Source organism: Miscanthus floridulus, chromosome 10 (assembly GCF_019320115.1).
Source record: "Miscanthus floridulus cultivar M001 chromosome 10, ASM1932011v1, whole genome shotgun sequence".
NCBI classification, from domain to species: Eukaryota; Viridiplantae; Streptophyta; class Magnoliopsida; order Poales; family Poaceae; genus Miscanthus; species Miscanthus floridulus.
In genome coordinates this window covers 62,278,301-62,294,133 of record NC_089589.1, presented here as the reverse complement: position 1 = coordinate 62,294,133, position 15,833 = coordinate 62,278,301, and the positions used below count along the sequence as shown (strand labels likewise).

The 15,833-nt window shown below is 50.6% G+C and overlaps 1 protein-coding gene across 3 annotated transcripts; it reads left to right on the top strand.

Moving 5' to 3' along the window:
- Positions 1-777: 777 nt before the first annotated feature.
- LOC136486663 (cysteine-rich receptor-like protein kinase 26) lies at positions 778-3,330 on the top strand. 3 transcript variants are annotated; one of them, XM_066483621.1, is made up of 7 exons: positions 778-928; positions 1,192-1,358; positions 1,455-1,719; positions 1,905-2,142; positions 2,228-2,378; positions 2,475-2,666; positions 3,068-3,330. In XM_066483621.1, exons 2-7 carry the CDS (start codon positions 1,287-1,289, stop codon positions 3,089-3,091), a joined length of 942 nt encoding a protein of 313 aa, XP_066339718.1. In that variant the 5' UTR covers positions 778-928; positions 1,192-1,286; the 3' UTR covers positions 3,092-3,330. The 3 variants fall into 3 exon arrangements, with proteins under 3 accessions (XP_066339718.1, XP_066339717.1, XP_066339716.1); XM_066483620.1 differs by having other exon boundaries at positions 783-928; positions 1,176-1,358; XM_066483619.1 differs by having other exon boundaries at positions 784-928; positions 1,195-1,358.
- The last annotated feature ends 12,503 nt before the right edge of the window (positions 3,331-15,833 follow it).

Below are 15,833 nucleotides of genomic sequence, written 5' to 3'. Positions count from 1 at the left end.
AACTGGCATCACAAAAAAATATGTCAGTCTTCATTTTGATTACGAGGAAGGTTGTGTGATCCAGTACATAGCAAGTGAAAAATGTCTGAGCTCAGTACACATCAGTTATGGAAATCTTCAATGTGGCGTTCAGATACGTGTACATAGCAATGCAAGGTTCATGGTTCATACTACGAACCCTGCGTCAGTGCGTCACCAAAGCGCGTGACGATCTCGCGTATTGTCATTGTTTTTTTGAATCCTCTATCCGGGTACACATGTAGTATCTTGTTTATGTACAAACATACGCTCACGCTACCCAGACACACCACACTTACACCATGCGTGCATAACTAGACCTACAACTACACATAGATCAGAAGATTGCGTCCTTCTTGAGATCACCGGAACATCAAGGCTCCGTAGGCAACGAGCGTGTTGCAATTCACCGCGTCCTTCTTAGATCACCAGAACCATCAAGGCTCCGTAGGCAACGAGCGTGTTGCAATTTCTTTGTCACTTCATGCGACAGAGGCTGTAGACAAAGACATCTCCGAGGTGAGGCCTCTGGGTCGATTCCCCGGCCGTTCCAACCACAAGGAACGAGCCAACCGAGCTACGGTCGACGGACTCATTGGGCATCTTGGTCAAGTCAACTTGTCTTTGTACACGGTTGGTACCTAGCTTCTCTCTGCTTTCTTTATACTCCTACATTGGCCCCGTTCGCGTGCCCTTAAACCCGGCTTGATCCGTTTTTTTTTTTCATCCGGAAGAGTGTTTTCCTCTCACAAATTCCTCCAAACCATCCAAATTGCTCCAAAACCATACCATCCGAACGGGCCCTGCAGCAATAATTGAGGCATCCGTCTCAGAACCTCAGCCTCCTTTGGTTAGTGCTCCTTCAATTGTTGGTCCCTGCAGCAAGTATCCTCCAAGTGTTCTTATCCAGGTTAGCTCTCCTACGAGTTTGCTTATTTGTAAAAAAAAGTTTGCTTATACTATAATCAAATGTAGTGCGAATTAAATGTTGTGCCTGTGATTATGCTGTTTATGTACAAATTCAGTTCAGTCCCCCTTTTCACCTTGTGAGTCTAAAAGCAATGAAAGCATGGTTTCTTTCGAATGGTTTCAGAAGAACAATCATGTTCTTGCCACGTGCGATTGAGCAAATTTCCTTGCTTCTTTGGGTGTTTTAGAAGACTTGATTTGCAGCAGGTCTTATACATATAGCTACCTCAGTTATCAGAGATGGCGAGCCAGCAGAGTCTCTTGACAGTACATTACCAACAAACCTACCGACGACCTTTATGAAGGAAATTACCAGAGATTTCTCTCCTGAGCGAGAAGTTGGTCATTCTGTTTTTGGAACAGTTTATAAGGTGCGAGTGGACCCTAACATTTACACCTCAAAAAATCTCTTACATACAAAACCGTTTTACTAACGATCCATGGAGGAGCTGAGGTTAATTAAACAGGGGGTTCTTCCAGAAGGGGGGCGCATGATTGCTGTCAAGAGGCTTGCTGAAAACGCACCAGTGCCATCTGGCATGACATTTGCAACTGAGGTTACAAACCTTATGGCACTTAAACACCAAAATATAGTAGAGCTGGTTCACTACTGCCATGAAGCACAGAAGAAAGTGATTCAGCATAATGGAAGATATGTAATTGTTGAAATGACCGAAATCTGTCTATGCTACGAATATCTACCTAAGGGAAGTCTGGACAAGTACCTTGATGGTATGTAATGAACTATCCAACATGCTTGTCTTTCTTTCTCCACTATGCAATTCATTTATTGTCAAAAGACAAATAATTTTCAATATTCATTTATTGCTACTACTGTAAGTAATACACACTTTTGGAGAATACTATCTTAGATACTTACAATTCATTAGTACTTTCTTTACTTTGTACTTCTTCAGCGGACATTAGTTCAATTGACTGGGACACAAGATTCAAAATAATTAAGGGGATCTGCCAGGGTCTACATTTCCTTCATAATAATAAGGAATTGGACGGCTCCCTTGTTCACATGAATCTTGTGCCTAACTCCATATGGTTGGATGATAATTGGGTGCCAAAAATAGCCGATTTTGGTCTCTCGAGACTCTTTGGACAAGAGAAGACCCGGACGTACACAGTCAATGTTAAGGGACATAAGTAAGTCGAAACAAACAGTGAAACATGATTTCCCTCCAAATTATATAAAGCAAACGACATTTGATTCTTTGATAAACTGTTGCAGTGGATACATGACTCCGGAATATCTATACAGGGGCGAAATATCCACCATGTCAGACATATATAGTTTAGGCATGTTTATTATTGAGATCGCGACTGGAGTGAAGAACTATGCGGGTCCTGAAGACAGAGCTGCAAGGAAATTTGTCGACGATGTAAGACAGCATTGCTTGGTTGAAACATCTATTTTTTGAATCTTTCCATGCATTCAGTTAATACATTATCACTAATGATTAAAACTTATTCTGTAGGTACATCAAAACTGGAAGACAGATGAGCAAATAATATACAAGTACCTATCACTAGATGCAAATGGCCTCAACCAAGTAAAAACATGCATTCTGATTGGGTTGAAGTGTGTGGAGGTTGACCGTAAAAAGAGGCCTTCCATAGTAGATATTGTTGATAAGCTCAGTGGGAAATTTGTACCAATTTTTGAGCAGGTATGAACACTTGAGACATCGTTACACCCATGGTCTCTGTTCAATCACCTAATTCCCTTATGTTCTGTTATATATGTTTATATTCAAGAAAAGTTTCTTTGTTTTTATTGTTGCAAAGGCTCACAACTCAAACAACCCGAACTTCGTTGGTTACACTGAGAATTTGTATAGAAGCGGAGACACATGTTAAACTCAATGACTAAATGCTTTCATCTCTTTTGTCAAGCGCAATAGCATTCCTTTCATTAGGGACCAAACTATATCAGCGTTCATTTTGTAACTTGCTGCCATCAATTTTTTTTATTAATTTAACTAAGGCTTTTACTTAAATATCCTAACATCGGTAGAACCACAGTTTATGCTATCTTTCTGGGGTGCTAATATCCTATATGAAATTTCAGGTCTCCCCTTCCCAGCATGCATGAAGCATGATCCTTCCAAGGAGAAATCGGTGTCCAAGAAGAAGTAAAACCTGCTCCAGCATCAATATATATGACATCAATTTTCTTTGAAACTAGGATCCTTTCGAAATCTATCTTTCTGGCAACAAATAAGTCAATAACTGCCTCTCCAGTTATCTTTCTTTCAATTCGAGATGTGACATTGTATTGAAGCATTGTTGTCTCTGTTGATCTCATCTTTAAAATAAATTTCCCTTCTCATCTATTGTTTTTTTCGTAGTGGACTTAAGAAAATATTTGCAGGATTCCAAAATTTGGACGTACAAGCTCAGAATAAAATAAAGAAACCTGAGCTGCAGTTCGACGACAATAGATTTATTCTGACATCAACGTTCTCCTGTTTCCACCAGCTCATCTGACCTCTCTTCCCTCCCAGTTATCTACTACCATCAACAGACCGGTCCCAGTTTTATGATCGATGGTAGATGTCCAGAGACCGTTGTCGAACCTGGGGGAGTAGTTAAGTTTCAATGCACACCCATTGAATTTTAGGCATGCACACCCTAATCATCCTTTTTTTTCCAGCCCCCGCGTCGCCCCCACGCAGGCGACACGGGAGGCGACCCGTACCCTAGCCGCCTCTCTCCCTTCCCTCCCTCTCTCCAGCCGCGCCGTCGCCGGAGCAGGCCGCCGGCATGGCCGTGCAGCTTGCCGTGAGGGCGGCGGCGAGGCTCTTCTTCGCGGTGGTGGCTGCGACGGTTGGGGACGGGCTCGCGTCCTGGGGCTCGGCGTGGTCGTTGGGGCAGGGGGTGGCGCCGGCGTCTCCAGCGGCCAGCCTCCTCGCTTCGGCGTCTGGATCCGGCGGTCCGTCGGCCGGATTCTCGCGGATCTCCGGCGGGCCGCGCCTAGGCGCGCGCTGGGCGGCGGTGGCGGCGACTCCTCCAAGACGCCGCGGTTCCGCGGGTTCGGCGCCCGTGGTGGCGGCTGCGTCGCCCAGGGCCGGGTATCTTCCTCGCGCTTGGTGGCGGCGTGCGCAGTGGCGGGGCGGCGGGGCGTGCCCTCGCGCGAGCCGCATGGGGCTCGGCGGGGCCGCCTGCTGCAGTTGCGGCGCTGGGCAGTGCCCATGCAGGCGGCGGGTGGTGGCGGGGGCCCTTTCTTCCTCCTCCGCTTCCCCCTTTCCTCCTCGGCCTTGGCGTGAAGGTGGCGGCGCCAGCCGGGGTCACTGGGTCTGCCGCCCTGATGGCCAGATCCGGTGCCCCCAGGGCAGGGGACGGTGCCCGAGGTGGGGCATGCGCCTGTCGGTGGCTAGCGGAGGTCGGCAGCGTCGACGGCGGGTGCTTGTGCCGGCGACGACAGCTGGCGACGGCTTCGGCGTGCGGCAGGGTGACGCACGTGGCAGGGTAAGTCCACCTCTGCATGTTGCCCGGTCGGAGGGGGTGGCGGGCGACGCAGCTGTGCGGCTGCTGTAAGCAGCCGGCGCGTCGATGCCCCTCTAGAGGGGCTTCTGCGGGATGGTGGTGACGACGATGGGGGCGACAGGCTACGGTACGGCATCTTGGCTCGACGTTTGTGCTAGGGGCACCTCGGGCGAAAGCCTTGGCGACGGCGACGCCTGTGGGCGCCGTTTTCCTTGTTGGGGGCGTCGTGTTCTTGTGCCCCAGCCATGTCTTCCACGGGTGGAAACCCGGTCCATTTCTGGACAAGCGACGGTGGCGCTATCTGCGTCGTACCCTTCCTAAAGGCGTCGCTATGGAAATTCGTCTCGGCCATGATGTCTCTTTCGGCGGTTGTCCTCTGCCTCTTCGGCGCCCGGTTGACGCGAGATGGCGAGTTCTACATCGGGAAGTTGGAGCTGCTGCATCAGGGGATGTAGCTCGGCAACGATGACGCGGGTCGAACCCTCCTTCTCCGACGGCTGGGTTTCAGCTCTAGCGGCTCGGCAATCGCCGCGGGCGAGGCGTGGGATCAGGGCAGGAAGTCGGAGCTGCTCTTCGCGGAGCCGTTGAGCTCGGCAACGATGACCTGTTGCAGCCTCCTGCTTCGGGCCCGTTGGTCTGTCATCTTAGGATGGGTCGTCGGTGTTTTGCTATGGGAAGTCGGAGCTGCTGGCTGCTTTGCAGCCACGATCGGCAACGATGACTCATGGTAGTGTGTACTCTACCGCGTTGCGTGGGTGGGCTAACCTTTCGCGGTGTTTGGCACCACGCTTGGTTACCTTTGCTTGTATATAAACTTCATTCGTTTTAATTGAAAGGCAGAGCTCCTGCCATTGTTTTAAAAAAAATCCTAATCATCCTATCCACCTAAAATATTGATGAAGTCACCACAAATCCTAAGGTTGACGAAGTGAACACAAGTGTCTTGCACTCTTGCTATTGACAAGCACATCCACTATCATCCAGAAAATAGGCGCAATAACACTACTGGAAGAACTATTAATAGAGCCGGTCAAATAGTATTTTAGAGGCGGACACCCCCATCTGCTCTGTTTCAAGGGTTTGTGTTAAACTGTTAATCAGATACAACAATCGGTTAAAAAACACACCGCCAAGCCTACTATAAGTCCTATGGCATGACATACTACACGATCATGTCATACTAGCTGGACTCATAGGATATGATATTTATGCAGGTGGTTTTCAATCAACTCCTGCAACTTAATGCATATCATCAACTAATATGTGCTTGAAAAATAGGAGTTATGCACTATGGCTTGCCTAGGTAACTCATCCTTATACTTATGTTAATGTTGGTATTCTTCAATCTTCGGGACATTATCCAACCATCTCCATCTTTTGGACTTGAACACTGTTACACCGTCTTGTGGATTGACCTCGTAGTCCATCAAGTGGCCCATCAACCACCATTGTACCTAATGATATGTATGAATGCAATACATGCTTAAGTGAAACAATCACAACAAAGATGTTTACAAAATGCGAAAAGACAAAGCAACACATCGTCGGGTGAACTAGGGTAACTAATCATTCTTACGTCCACTCTCGTACTCTCTCATCGAGACTTCACAAGAAGTTAAAGTGTGGCATAAGTGTTGGTAGTTAATAACAATCATAACACAAATTATCAAACTAGCCATATTCACATTTAAACATACAAGTGCAGGACAAAGCAACATGTTAAGCATATAACCACTACAAAATAGAGATGAGTAACACTTCACTTAGTTCACATATGGCACAAACAACATCGAAAACATGTTGCAAACATAAGGTGAAGCTTATACTAAAGCTAATTAATTAATTAATTAATTATTAAGCAACTATATTTCATAAATCAGAATCTAGATCCAAAATGTTTGCGTAAGAATCTGAATATCTACCAAACATATTTCCAGAGTGCGCAGAATATTTAGAAAAAGATTTTTTATTGAAATGACTCTGAAGATTTTTAGATAGCGAGAGATGATGTGGAGTCAGTCGATGCGTAGTTCACTGTTCATGCCGTTGACTGGTGAGTCAAGTCGTCCCCATCCCCCTGTTCTCCCCTGCGCGGCATCGTTCCTGGCGCAAATCACCTCCCAATCACGGCGTATCGGCGTCCACCTGCCACGTTCGCATTTCCGGCGCGGCCCCCTCGCGTTCCCAGTCCGTGTGGCCGACGTAGTCAACGTCGTCTCCCATGCCATGTCCGATCTCAAGGTACATCGCTGCTGCTTGCATCCAGATTTTTTTTTGGTCGTATAGTTTTGGATTAGATGCTCACGGACGGATCTGGATTATACATGTCTCCTCTCGTGCTGAACAAAGAATCCTTGTTCTCTTCTCCCTCCTATCAGTCTGTGGAGGACAAATTAGTCAATACGGGACCAGCTAGTCAAATCACCCCTGAACTCGGCCACAAACCATTGCTGTGCTTGCAAATTGGCCTCCACCGCGCACGTCGCCATCCGGCATCCATAGGCCGATCTCAAGCTCGGCACAACGGCTTCTGGAGGACCCTAGCAGGCCCTCTTCTCCGTACTGTTCTGTGGGCCGCAGCCAGTAGTAGATGCACGGTGTGTGCTCGACGGAATTACCTAGTGGAAGACTGTGTGCTCTGTTTGGTTGATTTCGCGCCCGCTTGCTTTGCACGTGCCGTCCCTGTCTCTGGTGCCCCAGCACAACTGCAGCATTTGCACCTCGCTAGCATCACTAAACCCTGCTACTGCAGGGTTGCTGCTCCTTCACTGCACTCTGTCTGCACCCCTGAGTTTGGATTTGTTGCTTCCTCCGAAATTACAAATCATACCCAACCAAAATCCAGCACTGCCCACGTAGTTTTTGATGGGCAGGTAATCAACTGGACTCTGTTGGGCATTCGCCATCTCAGTGACTGTGTGGTTCACTTTTTTTTTTCTCGAACACATAGGAGAGCTGTGTATTATTATATTAAGAAGATGAAAAGGGTTTTTAACCCGTACACCAAACAGCCTGACACACACCCCAAAAACTTTTACATGCTCGTCACTAACGCAAAACACTATAGGTGAGCTCAACCATCCATCAATTGTCTTTTGGCTCAAGGGCAAGGTCACAAGGAGATAGAGACCCCTCGAGCCAGCCAAACACCAAAGGTGTAACTCATCCATAAAGAACACAAGACCCCATTGAAGCTTGGCAAAATCCCATAAAAACACAGCCATTGCGGTGATCCCAGATTGCCCATGCTCCTAAGATGATGATGGAATTTGGCCCTTTTCAAACTGGACCACTCAATCTATCATTTGTTGTTGTGCATCAATCATCAAAGGAAATCTCATTGAGCTGTGTCAACGGAATATCGTCGGCGGTCCTCCGAGGGGTATCCTGCGAAGTTAGATTGATCGGCAGATGTGCGTGTAATCAAGAACAAGAAGGCCACAGAGACACAAGAGTTAGACAGGTTCGGGCCGTCTGCACGACGTAAGACCCTACTCCTGTGGTCTGTTGGTTTGTATTGGCTATCGTATGATATTGCGTGTGTTTTGAGGGGGTCCCCTACCCGCCTTATATAGCTAGGGGTAGGGTTACAAGTCAGTTAGATCTAGGAGATAACCGGTAAGTAATAACAGATTACATGAATCATGGGATCGAACATATCCTAACAGATCTCGTAGCATCTTCAGGAATCGCCCTTGATGTCTTGCGGTACACGCCGAGCAGTACCGTGCACCGTAGGTCTTCGTCTTGTGGGCTGGACCGCCCCTGGCAGCGTAGCCCATAGAGTCTACCGTGGGTATCCGGGGTTGTACCCCCCACAGCTAGTCCCCGAGCGCCTTGTATCTGCTATGCAACACCGTCTTGAGCTTGTTTTAGCAGGTGTAAACAAAGCCAAGCAGTCGACTCATAGTACGACCACCCTAATAAGTCGTCGAGCAGTTATGGACCATAACCGAGCAGCTTAACTATCCGGCCGAGACCAGGCTTACCCAAGTAAGGCTTGCCAGAAGGATGTAAGGAGCTCAAGTTCAAAATAAAAAATTTCCTCGTAGTGGACCAAGTGTGCCCACTTAGAGTCCGACCACGAGAAAGGGAGATAATCTTCTTCACTTCAGGAGGCACGGAATGTTCCAGATAAAAGAGAACACACTCACCGTAAGGTGATGTGTGCCCACTTAGTCCCCGAGCCTGACAGTAGGTGACGTGGTGACGTGGTGCCAGGGTCCAGAAAGTAGAAGAAAGGCAGAAGACTAGTCGAGCAGGCAACCAGTCCACTAAGCCCTAAAATGAAAAGCGCACATTCACCGCAAGGTGAAGTGTGCCCACTTAGACCCTGAGCTGATAGTAGGTGACGTGGTCACGTGGTGCCAGGGTCAGAAACAACAGTAACCAAAAAAGTCCTTAGCATGGTGAGAAACCGAATCATAATGATGACGTTGTCCCCGAGTCACAAGTGAAAATCTCGAATAAATCAAGAAGTGCCTATTACTCAAATTGTGGAGAAAAAACCGAAGTAATGACTGTACAGTAGAAATTATCGAGTCTTGATGGTATTGCGGAGTGGTCGGTGAATATTCGGTATGCAGTACCAAGTTGCATTGAAAAATGGGCGATATGGGTCGTAGTTGTGCGGAAGCCCATATAACGGCCCACCTTGCCGCTTTGGGGAATTCGGAAGGGCGCAAATCAGTATGGTGCGGTTTCCCAAAACTCCTTAAATGCAAAAAGTAGATTGGGTGTCTTTATAACTGTATCACCGCACTCCGTGCTCCTGCCTTTGCCACTCCGCCACTTCGTCTTCCTCCTAGCCCTCGCGCTCGCCCATTCGCATTCACACGCACTCCAGATCTGAGGGATGGCGCTGAAGAGGGGAGGTGGTAACGCGAAGAAGGCCGCCGCCGGGGTGAGCCGTGACAAGGATTGGGTGCCGTTACTCATGGGGGAGACGGAGCTCAATGAGATGGTGGAGGCGGGTGTTCTTCCTGACTGTGTCACCGCCGGATGGCGTCTGGCCGATGGTAAGCCCTATCCGATGCCACACACCGACGAACTTGTCGTATTCAAAGATTACTTCTGGCGTAGATTAGGGCTTCCGGTACATCATTTCTTGCGGGATCTGTTGGAGTATTAGGGAGTGAGCTTGTGTAATCTTCATCCAAACACTATTTTGCACATTTATGTGTTTATCCACTTCTGCGATGTTTATCTTGGCATTCTTCCCCATTTCAATCTCTTCCGACACTTTTTTGGCTGAAGAAGAAAGGAGGGGGCGGTTCCAAAGTTGTCGGCGGTGTGTATCTACAGCTCCGCGATGGGATGGCGGGCGAATTCATTCCTATGCCGCTGAATACCTCGTTGAAGGGGTGGAATACCAGGTGGTTTTATATGAAGCAAAGTCATCCTGCCATCCGATGCGATGTCGACCAGATTTCGGAGAATCAATTGAGCTGGTCGGAGAAACCGACCAGTGCCGATATGGAATAGGTGAAGGAGCTCCTCGAGCTAATAAGGGGCATGAAGATGAGCGTAGTGGTGGTGGCGGTGAGTTTCATATTGTGCCGCATCCAGCCCTACAAGGAGAGGGCTCATCCGGGCTTTGACTTCAAAGAAGATACTAACGGCACCCGGGAGAGGACAGAGAACCTGGTGAAGGAGGCTATGCTACACCGGGCCACTGAACTATTCGCTCTAAATGTGTCATACACCGTGCCAGGGCAGCCGAAACCCTTCAACTGCACGAACCCACCTCCTCAGGTAAAAATCTCGACTGTTGTTCCTGGTGCTTTTAATCCCGTGCCAGCGCTGAGCAGTGGGCTAATTCGCTTGTGGAAAGATCCATTGTCAGGAACGGGCGGCGTACTTCTTGGGCGTGCGAGGAGCGATTGGCCAAAGGCAATGGACGCGAGGCCGACCACTTAGCCGAAGGAAAGTGTCGTCAGCGCCTCGTCCGAATCCGAAGGCGAAGGTGCTGGTCAGAAGGAGAGTCCCCCCCGGTATTGGAGAAAGTTCGGGGGAAAAGGGCAGAGAAAGATGAGCCGGCCCAAAAGAAGAGAAGAACGGTGGATGTAGCTCCCCGCAAGGCGGGCGGCATCTCATTTGGTGGCGATCGGACCGCTCAGATGCAGAGCGCGGCGATATCCGAGTGGTCGAACGACGACGAGGCTCTAGTAGCTCCCCCTCCGAGCACTAAAGCGTCATCGCGCAACACGCGCGCGGAGGTTCAATCGAAGGGAGGGGAAGGAGTCCCCGAGCAGCAGCGGAGAAGATGTCGACAGCGGGGGCCGCAAGACCACTAGCCCAGGACACGTGGGTTGACCCTAGAGCAGTGCCTGGGTGCTCAGGGAGGCAGCGCCGGTTTAGAACCGTCTATAGGGAAGCTGATGTGAAAGTATCTTTGTCGTGGGATCGGTAGCTATCCGATTTTTATAGTTGCAGTGATCGATGAGCTAATCTGATGTAGAACTATGCGTGCGGAGGATCTGAATCCTTCAGGCCAGTCTGGCGAGCAACCGGGCCCTGATCACAGCGTGGAGACATTGCGGACAGACTCCGTCCCAGAGTCCCCGGGCGCTCGTCGGTTTGCAGAGGATTCGACCACCGCTGCTGATGGAGTTGGAGGCGGAGAGCGGCGAGTTGTTGGTGAAAACGACCTCAGAGGCGGTTCCGGGATCGGATCTGCCGTTGCAGGTGTTTGTGTGGTTGGCGCAGAATCGATCTGCACCGGCTTGATGATCTCTCTGTCTCCGTTAGCATTGATGACCCAGGAGATCGATCCGACCGTAAAGATCTGGCTAGGCTTTGGAGAGAACGAAGAGCCTAAAAAGTGTACCATCTTGTTCGTCATGAAAACAGCACGCACGCCCCTACCTAGCGCGCCAACTGTTGACAGAATATCGTCGGCAGTCCTCCGAGGGGGTTGGGTTTGATACCGCGGGCGCTGACGATGTAGCCCAGGAGTATGCCGGATGGAACTCCAAAGATGTACTTTGAAGGGTTCAACTTCCATCTATATCTTTTCAGGTTGGCGAACGTTTCTTCGAGGTCAGCGATGAGACTGTCGGCGGTTTTGGATTTGACGACCACATCGTCGATGTAAGCTTCGACGTTGCGGCCTATCTGTTGGTCAAGGCACATCTGGATGGCTATTTGGTATGTCGCCCCGACATTTTTGAGTCCGAAGGACATGGTGGTATAGCAATACGCACGGAAAGGCGTGAGGAATGACGTTTTGATCTGGTCGTCCTCTTTCAGGGATATATGGTGATAGCTAGAGTAACAGTCGAGGAAGGAGAGGAGTTCGCAGCCGGCGGTGGAGTCTACAACCTCGTCTATCCGAGACAGACCGAAGGGGTCTTTAGGGCAGTGTTTGTTAAGATCAGTGTAATCAACGCACATTTTCTATTCTTTATTCTTCTTTTGAGCAAGGACTGGGTTTGCCAGCCACTCGAGATGATACACTTCTTTAATAAATATGGCTGCTAGGAGCCATTTTATTTCTACCCTAATAGCCTCCTTGTCTGGCGCGAATCGTCGGAGTTTCTGCTTGATCGGTTTGCCGGTCGGCAAGACATTCAAGGAGTGCTCGATCTTCTCCTGTGGTACCCCCAACATGTCTGCAGGTTTCCAAGCAAACATGTCGGCGTTGGCACGTAGGAAGGAGATGAGCGCGCTTTCCTATTTGGGGTCGAGATGAGCCCTAATCTTGGCGATCTTTGTGGGGTCATCGAGGCCGAGGCCGACGTTCTTCGTTTCCTTAGACTTGGCAGAGGTGCGAGGAGGCTCCAGCACTAGGATCTCTAGGTCATCGGCGAGCACCATCTTGGCATCGGTGACCACGCTAGCCATCTGTATGGAGAGGTCGGTGGCTTCGGCGAGGACGAGACTCTCTGTTTTGCAGGCGTAGGCGATGGAGAGGTTGGCCTATAGGGCCAGAACCCCTGCAGGTGAGGGCATCTTCAGTACCAGATAGGCGTAGTGTGGTATGGCCATGATCTTGGCCAGAGCTGGCTGACCAAGTATGGCATGGTAGGTGGTGTTGAAGTCGGCGACATAGAAGTTGATGTGCTCGACACAGAAGTTGCTAGCCGTGCCGAATTGCACCAGGAGGGTGATCTCTCCAAGCAATCACGACGCCCTGCCAGGTACCACAGCCCAGAAAGAGGAGTCGGAGGGAGTGAGGTCTTCTACTCTAAGGACCAGCTCCTTTAGGGCTCCAGCGAAGAGGAGGTTTAGGGCGCTTTCGCCATCAATGAGTACTTTCTTGAAGAGTACTTTTGTGACAGTTGCATCGAGAACGAGGGGGAAACGCCCTGTGTAAGGGATGTTCGCCCACTGGTCAGCCCTGCTAAAGGTGATGGGGACCTCAGACCAGGGGTGATAGCTGGGGTTGGCGATAGCGTCTTGTGTGTCGACGGCGAGCACCCGACGGACGGTGAGTTTTCGATCTCTTCTCCTCTCGGCGGAGGCGAGGCCCCCGAAGATAGTGGTGACACTTTGTCGTGATCCTAGAAGACGTTGTTGTTGTCCCTAGGTGGTCGGCGACCTCTGGCTCCGTTGTTGTTGTCGTCGTCCTTCTTTTTGGTCTGGAACTCCTTAGCCAAGCCAAGGCAATCCTTCATCTTGTGCTTGCTGTTCTTGTGGAGGGGGCACAGGTCTTCGAGGATTTTATTGTACTGCTCGTCGTAGTTAGGTTTGGCGCGAGGTTCGTCAACGGTGGCGACGACGTTGTCTGGTCGGCGGCAGCGATATTGGCCGGCTCTGGACCCTTCCGGCCGATCATGGCCGCTGTCCTGATGGTGGCCGCGATCGTCATAGCGGCGATCACCGTGGCGTCGTTCGTCAGGGCGCTCGTCACTGCGGCGAGTTGGGCAGTGAGTGCCCGCATCCTCGTTAAAGCGAACTTCAGCTTCTTTAGCGTCGGCATACCGATCGGCGGTCGTGATCATCTCGCCAATGCCCTTTGGCGGTTTACGATTGAATTTAGAGCGGAGGTCGCGGTGATGGAGTCCTCTGACAAAGGCGGTGATGACTTCTGCTTCCGTGATGTTGGGAATAGAATTCCTCATCTCGGAAAATCGTCTGATGTAACTACGGAGGAGCTCGGACGGTTTCTGATAAATGCGATTCAGATCGTGCTTGGTGCCCGGCCGAGTACACGTAGCCATGTAATTACCGGTGAAGACCTTCTTCAACTGTTCCCAAGATCCGATGGAATCCGGGGCGAGGCTCGTGAGCTAGTTCATTGCGGTTGGCGTGAGCATGACGGGAAGATAGTTTGCCATGACACTGGTATCTCCCCCGGTGGCGCGCATGGCGGTGGCATAAGCTTGTAGCCACTGTGTGGGGTTCATCCGTCCCTCGTAGGGCTTGACCCCGGTGATTTTGAAACAATGGGGCCACTGGAGTGTTCGGAGTGTTCTCGTGAATGCTCGGGGCCCTTCGGGATCGTCACCGTCGGGATCTGCAGCATTGCCGGCGTTAAGTGGCTGGAGAGCTACGTCCGGATTACTGAACTCTTGCTCGTATTCTTGACGCCGGTGTACTTCCTCTTTATGGCGAGAAAAACGACGCCCATCGATATGACATCGTCCATCCCGAAGTTAGTTGATGTGTGCTCGGACATCTTGATCAACTTCTTGGTCGTGTTGACGAGGGTAGTTGATACAGTTCCCCCTAGCTCCCCCTTGGAGGGGTTGTCCATCATCACGATGTTTATCGGCGAAACGGCTTCTGCCGGGGCGGCAATTGGATCTTGGCGCGGCGGATCAACGATTCGAGCTTGTTGAGTAGGAAGGCCTCTGATCCTGGCGGATCTCGTTGACCTAGCAGTGTGCAGCTTTAAGCATTGCGGCGACCTTAGCGACCTCTAGCGTTTGCTCGAACTAAGCGAGCTCATTAGCGGCCACGGCCAAGTTGGCGCTTGGGGTCTTGTAGACATCGTGGCCGTCGACACGGACGAATTCATCGTCGAGGTTGCGGCGAAGTGGGCGTGGCCTCCCTTGTGAGTCGAGCTGTTCTCCGTTGCGAGCAGCCTCGGCTAGCACAATGACGACCTCATTCTCTCGGCGCTGCACACGATTGGCGTTTCTGTTGATACGAGCTGTGCGGTCCTCATCGGTTTCCCCATCCCACGGAGGGCTGTCGATGCTAACATTAAAAATCCCACCTCCACGGAAAGGTGGGAAAGGAGGTTGGACGGCGGCAGTTTCGGTGACAGTCTCCGTATAGCCTTGGGACTCAGAGTTTGGATTTTCCTCTAGGATGGTGTGGAGGGATGCTTCGGGACATCGGCCGATTTGTAGCATATTGACAGTCGGTGAGAGCTGGTCGGCGATCGTGTCGGCGATCGTGTCGGCGAGAGGATAGATGTCTCCCACCTGGTCGGTGAATTTGTCCCTTAGGGCATCCGGATGGATGGCGGCCGTAACCCCTAGAGTTTTCTGATCAGCCTCCCATAGATCATAATCGGAGGGTGGTCGGTGCTGAACTAGAGTGGTCAGAGCCGATTCCGCGAGGGAGAGGCAATCGGCGAGCTTCTGGCCAACCTGATGGATGGATGCGATCAGATCGTCGTTGTCGATCTGCTTCCTCGGATAGCGGGGGAGCAGGCGGCGAGTTTTTGGTGAAGACAACCTCGGAGGCGGTTCCGAGATCGGATCTGCTGTTGTAGGTGCTGGTGTGGTCGGCGCAGAATCGATCTGCACCGGCTCGATGATCTCTCCGTCTCCGTCAGCATTGATGACCCAGGAGATCGATCGGACCGTGAAGATCTGGCCGGGCTTCGGAGAGGACAAAGAGCCTACAAAACGTACTATCTTGTTCATCATGGAAACAGCACGCACACCCCTACCTGGTGCGCCAACTGTCAACGGAATATCGTCGGCAGTCCTCCAAGGGGTATCCCGCGAAGGTAGATTGATCGGCAGAGGTGCGCGTAATTAAGAACAAGAAAGCAACAGAGACACAAGAGTTAGACAGGTTCGGGCCATCTGCACGATGTAATACCCTACTCCTGTGGTCTGTTGGTTTGTATTAGCTATCGTATGATATTGCGTGTGTTTTGAGAGGGTCCCCTACCCGCCTTATATAGCTGGAGGTAGGTTTATAAGTCGGTTAGATCTAGGAGATAACCGGTAAATAATAACATATTACAGGAATCATAGGATCGAACATATCCTAACGGATCTCGTAGCATCTTTAGGATATCGCCCTTGATGTCTTGCGGTACACGCTGAGCAGTCCCGTGCACCGTAGGTGTTCGTCTTGTGGGCTGGACCGCCCCTGGCAGCGCAGCCCATGTAGTCTGCCATGGGTATCCGGGGTCATACCCCCCACAGGCTGGGAGGTTA

Coding starts and splice junctions, on each gene's coding strand:
- LOC136486663 (XM_066483621.1), top strand. CDS start 1,287: ATGAAGGAAATTACCAGAGATTTCTCTCCTGAGCGAGAAGTTGGTCAT. Junction 1,720..1,904: donor TCTGGACAAGTACCTTGATG/GTATGTAATGAA, acceptor GTACTTCTTCAG/CGGACATTAGTTCAATTGAC. Junction 2,667..3,067: donor TTGTACCAATTTTTGAGCAG/GTATGAACACTT, acceptor ATGAAATTTCAG/GTCTCCCCTTCCCAGCATGC.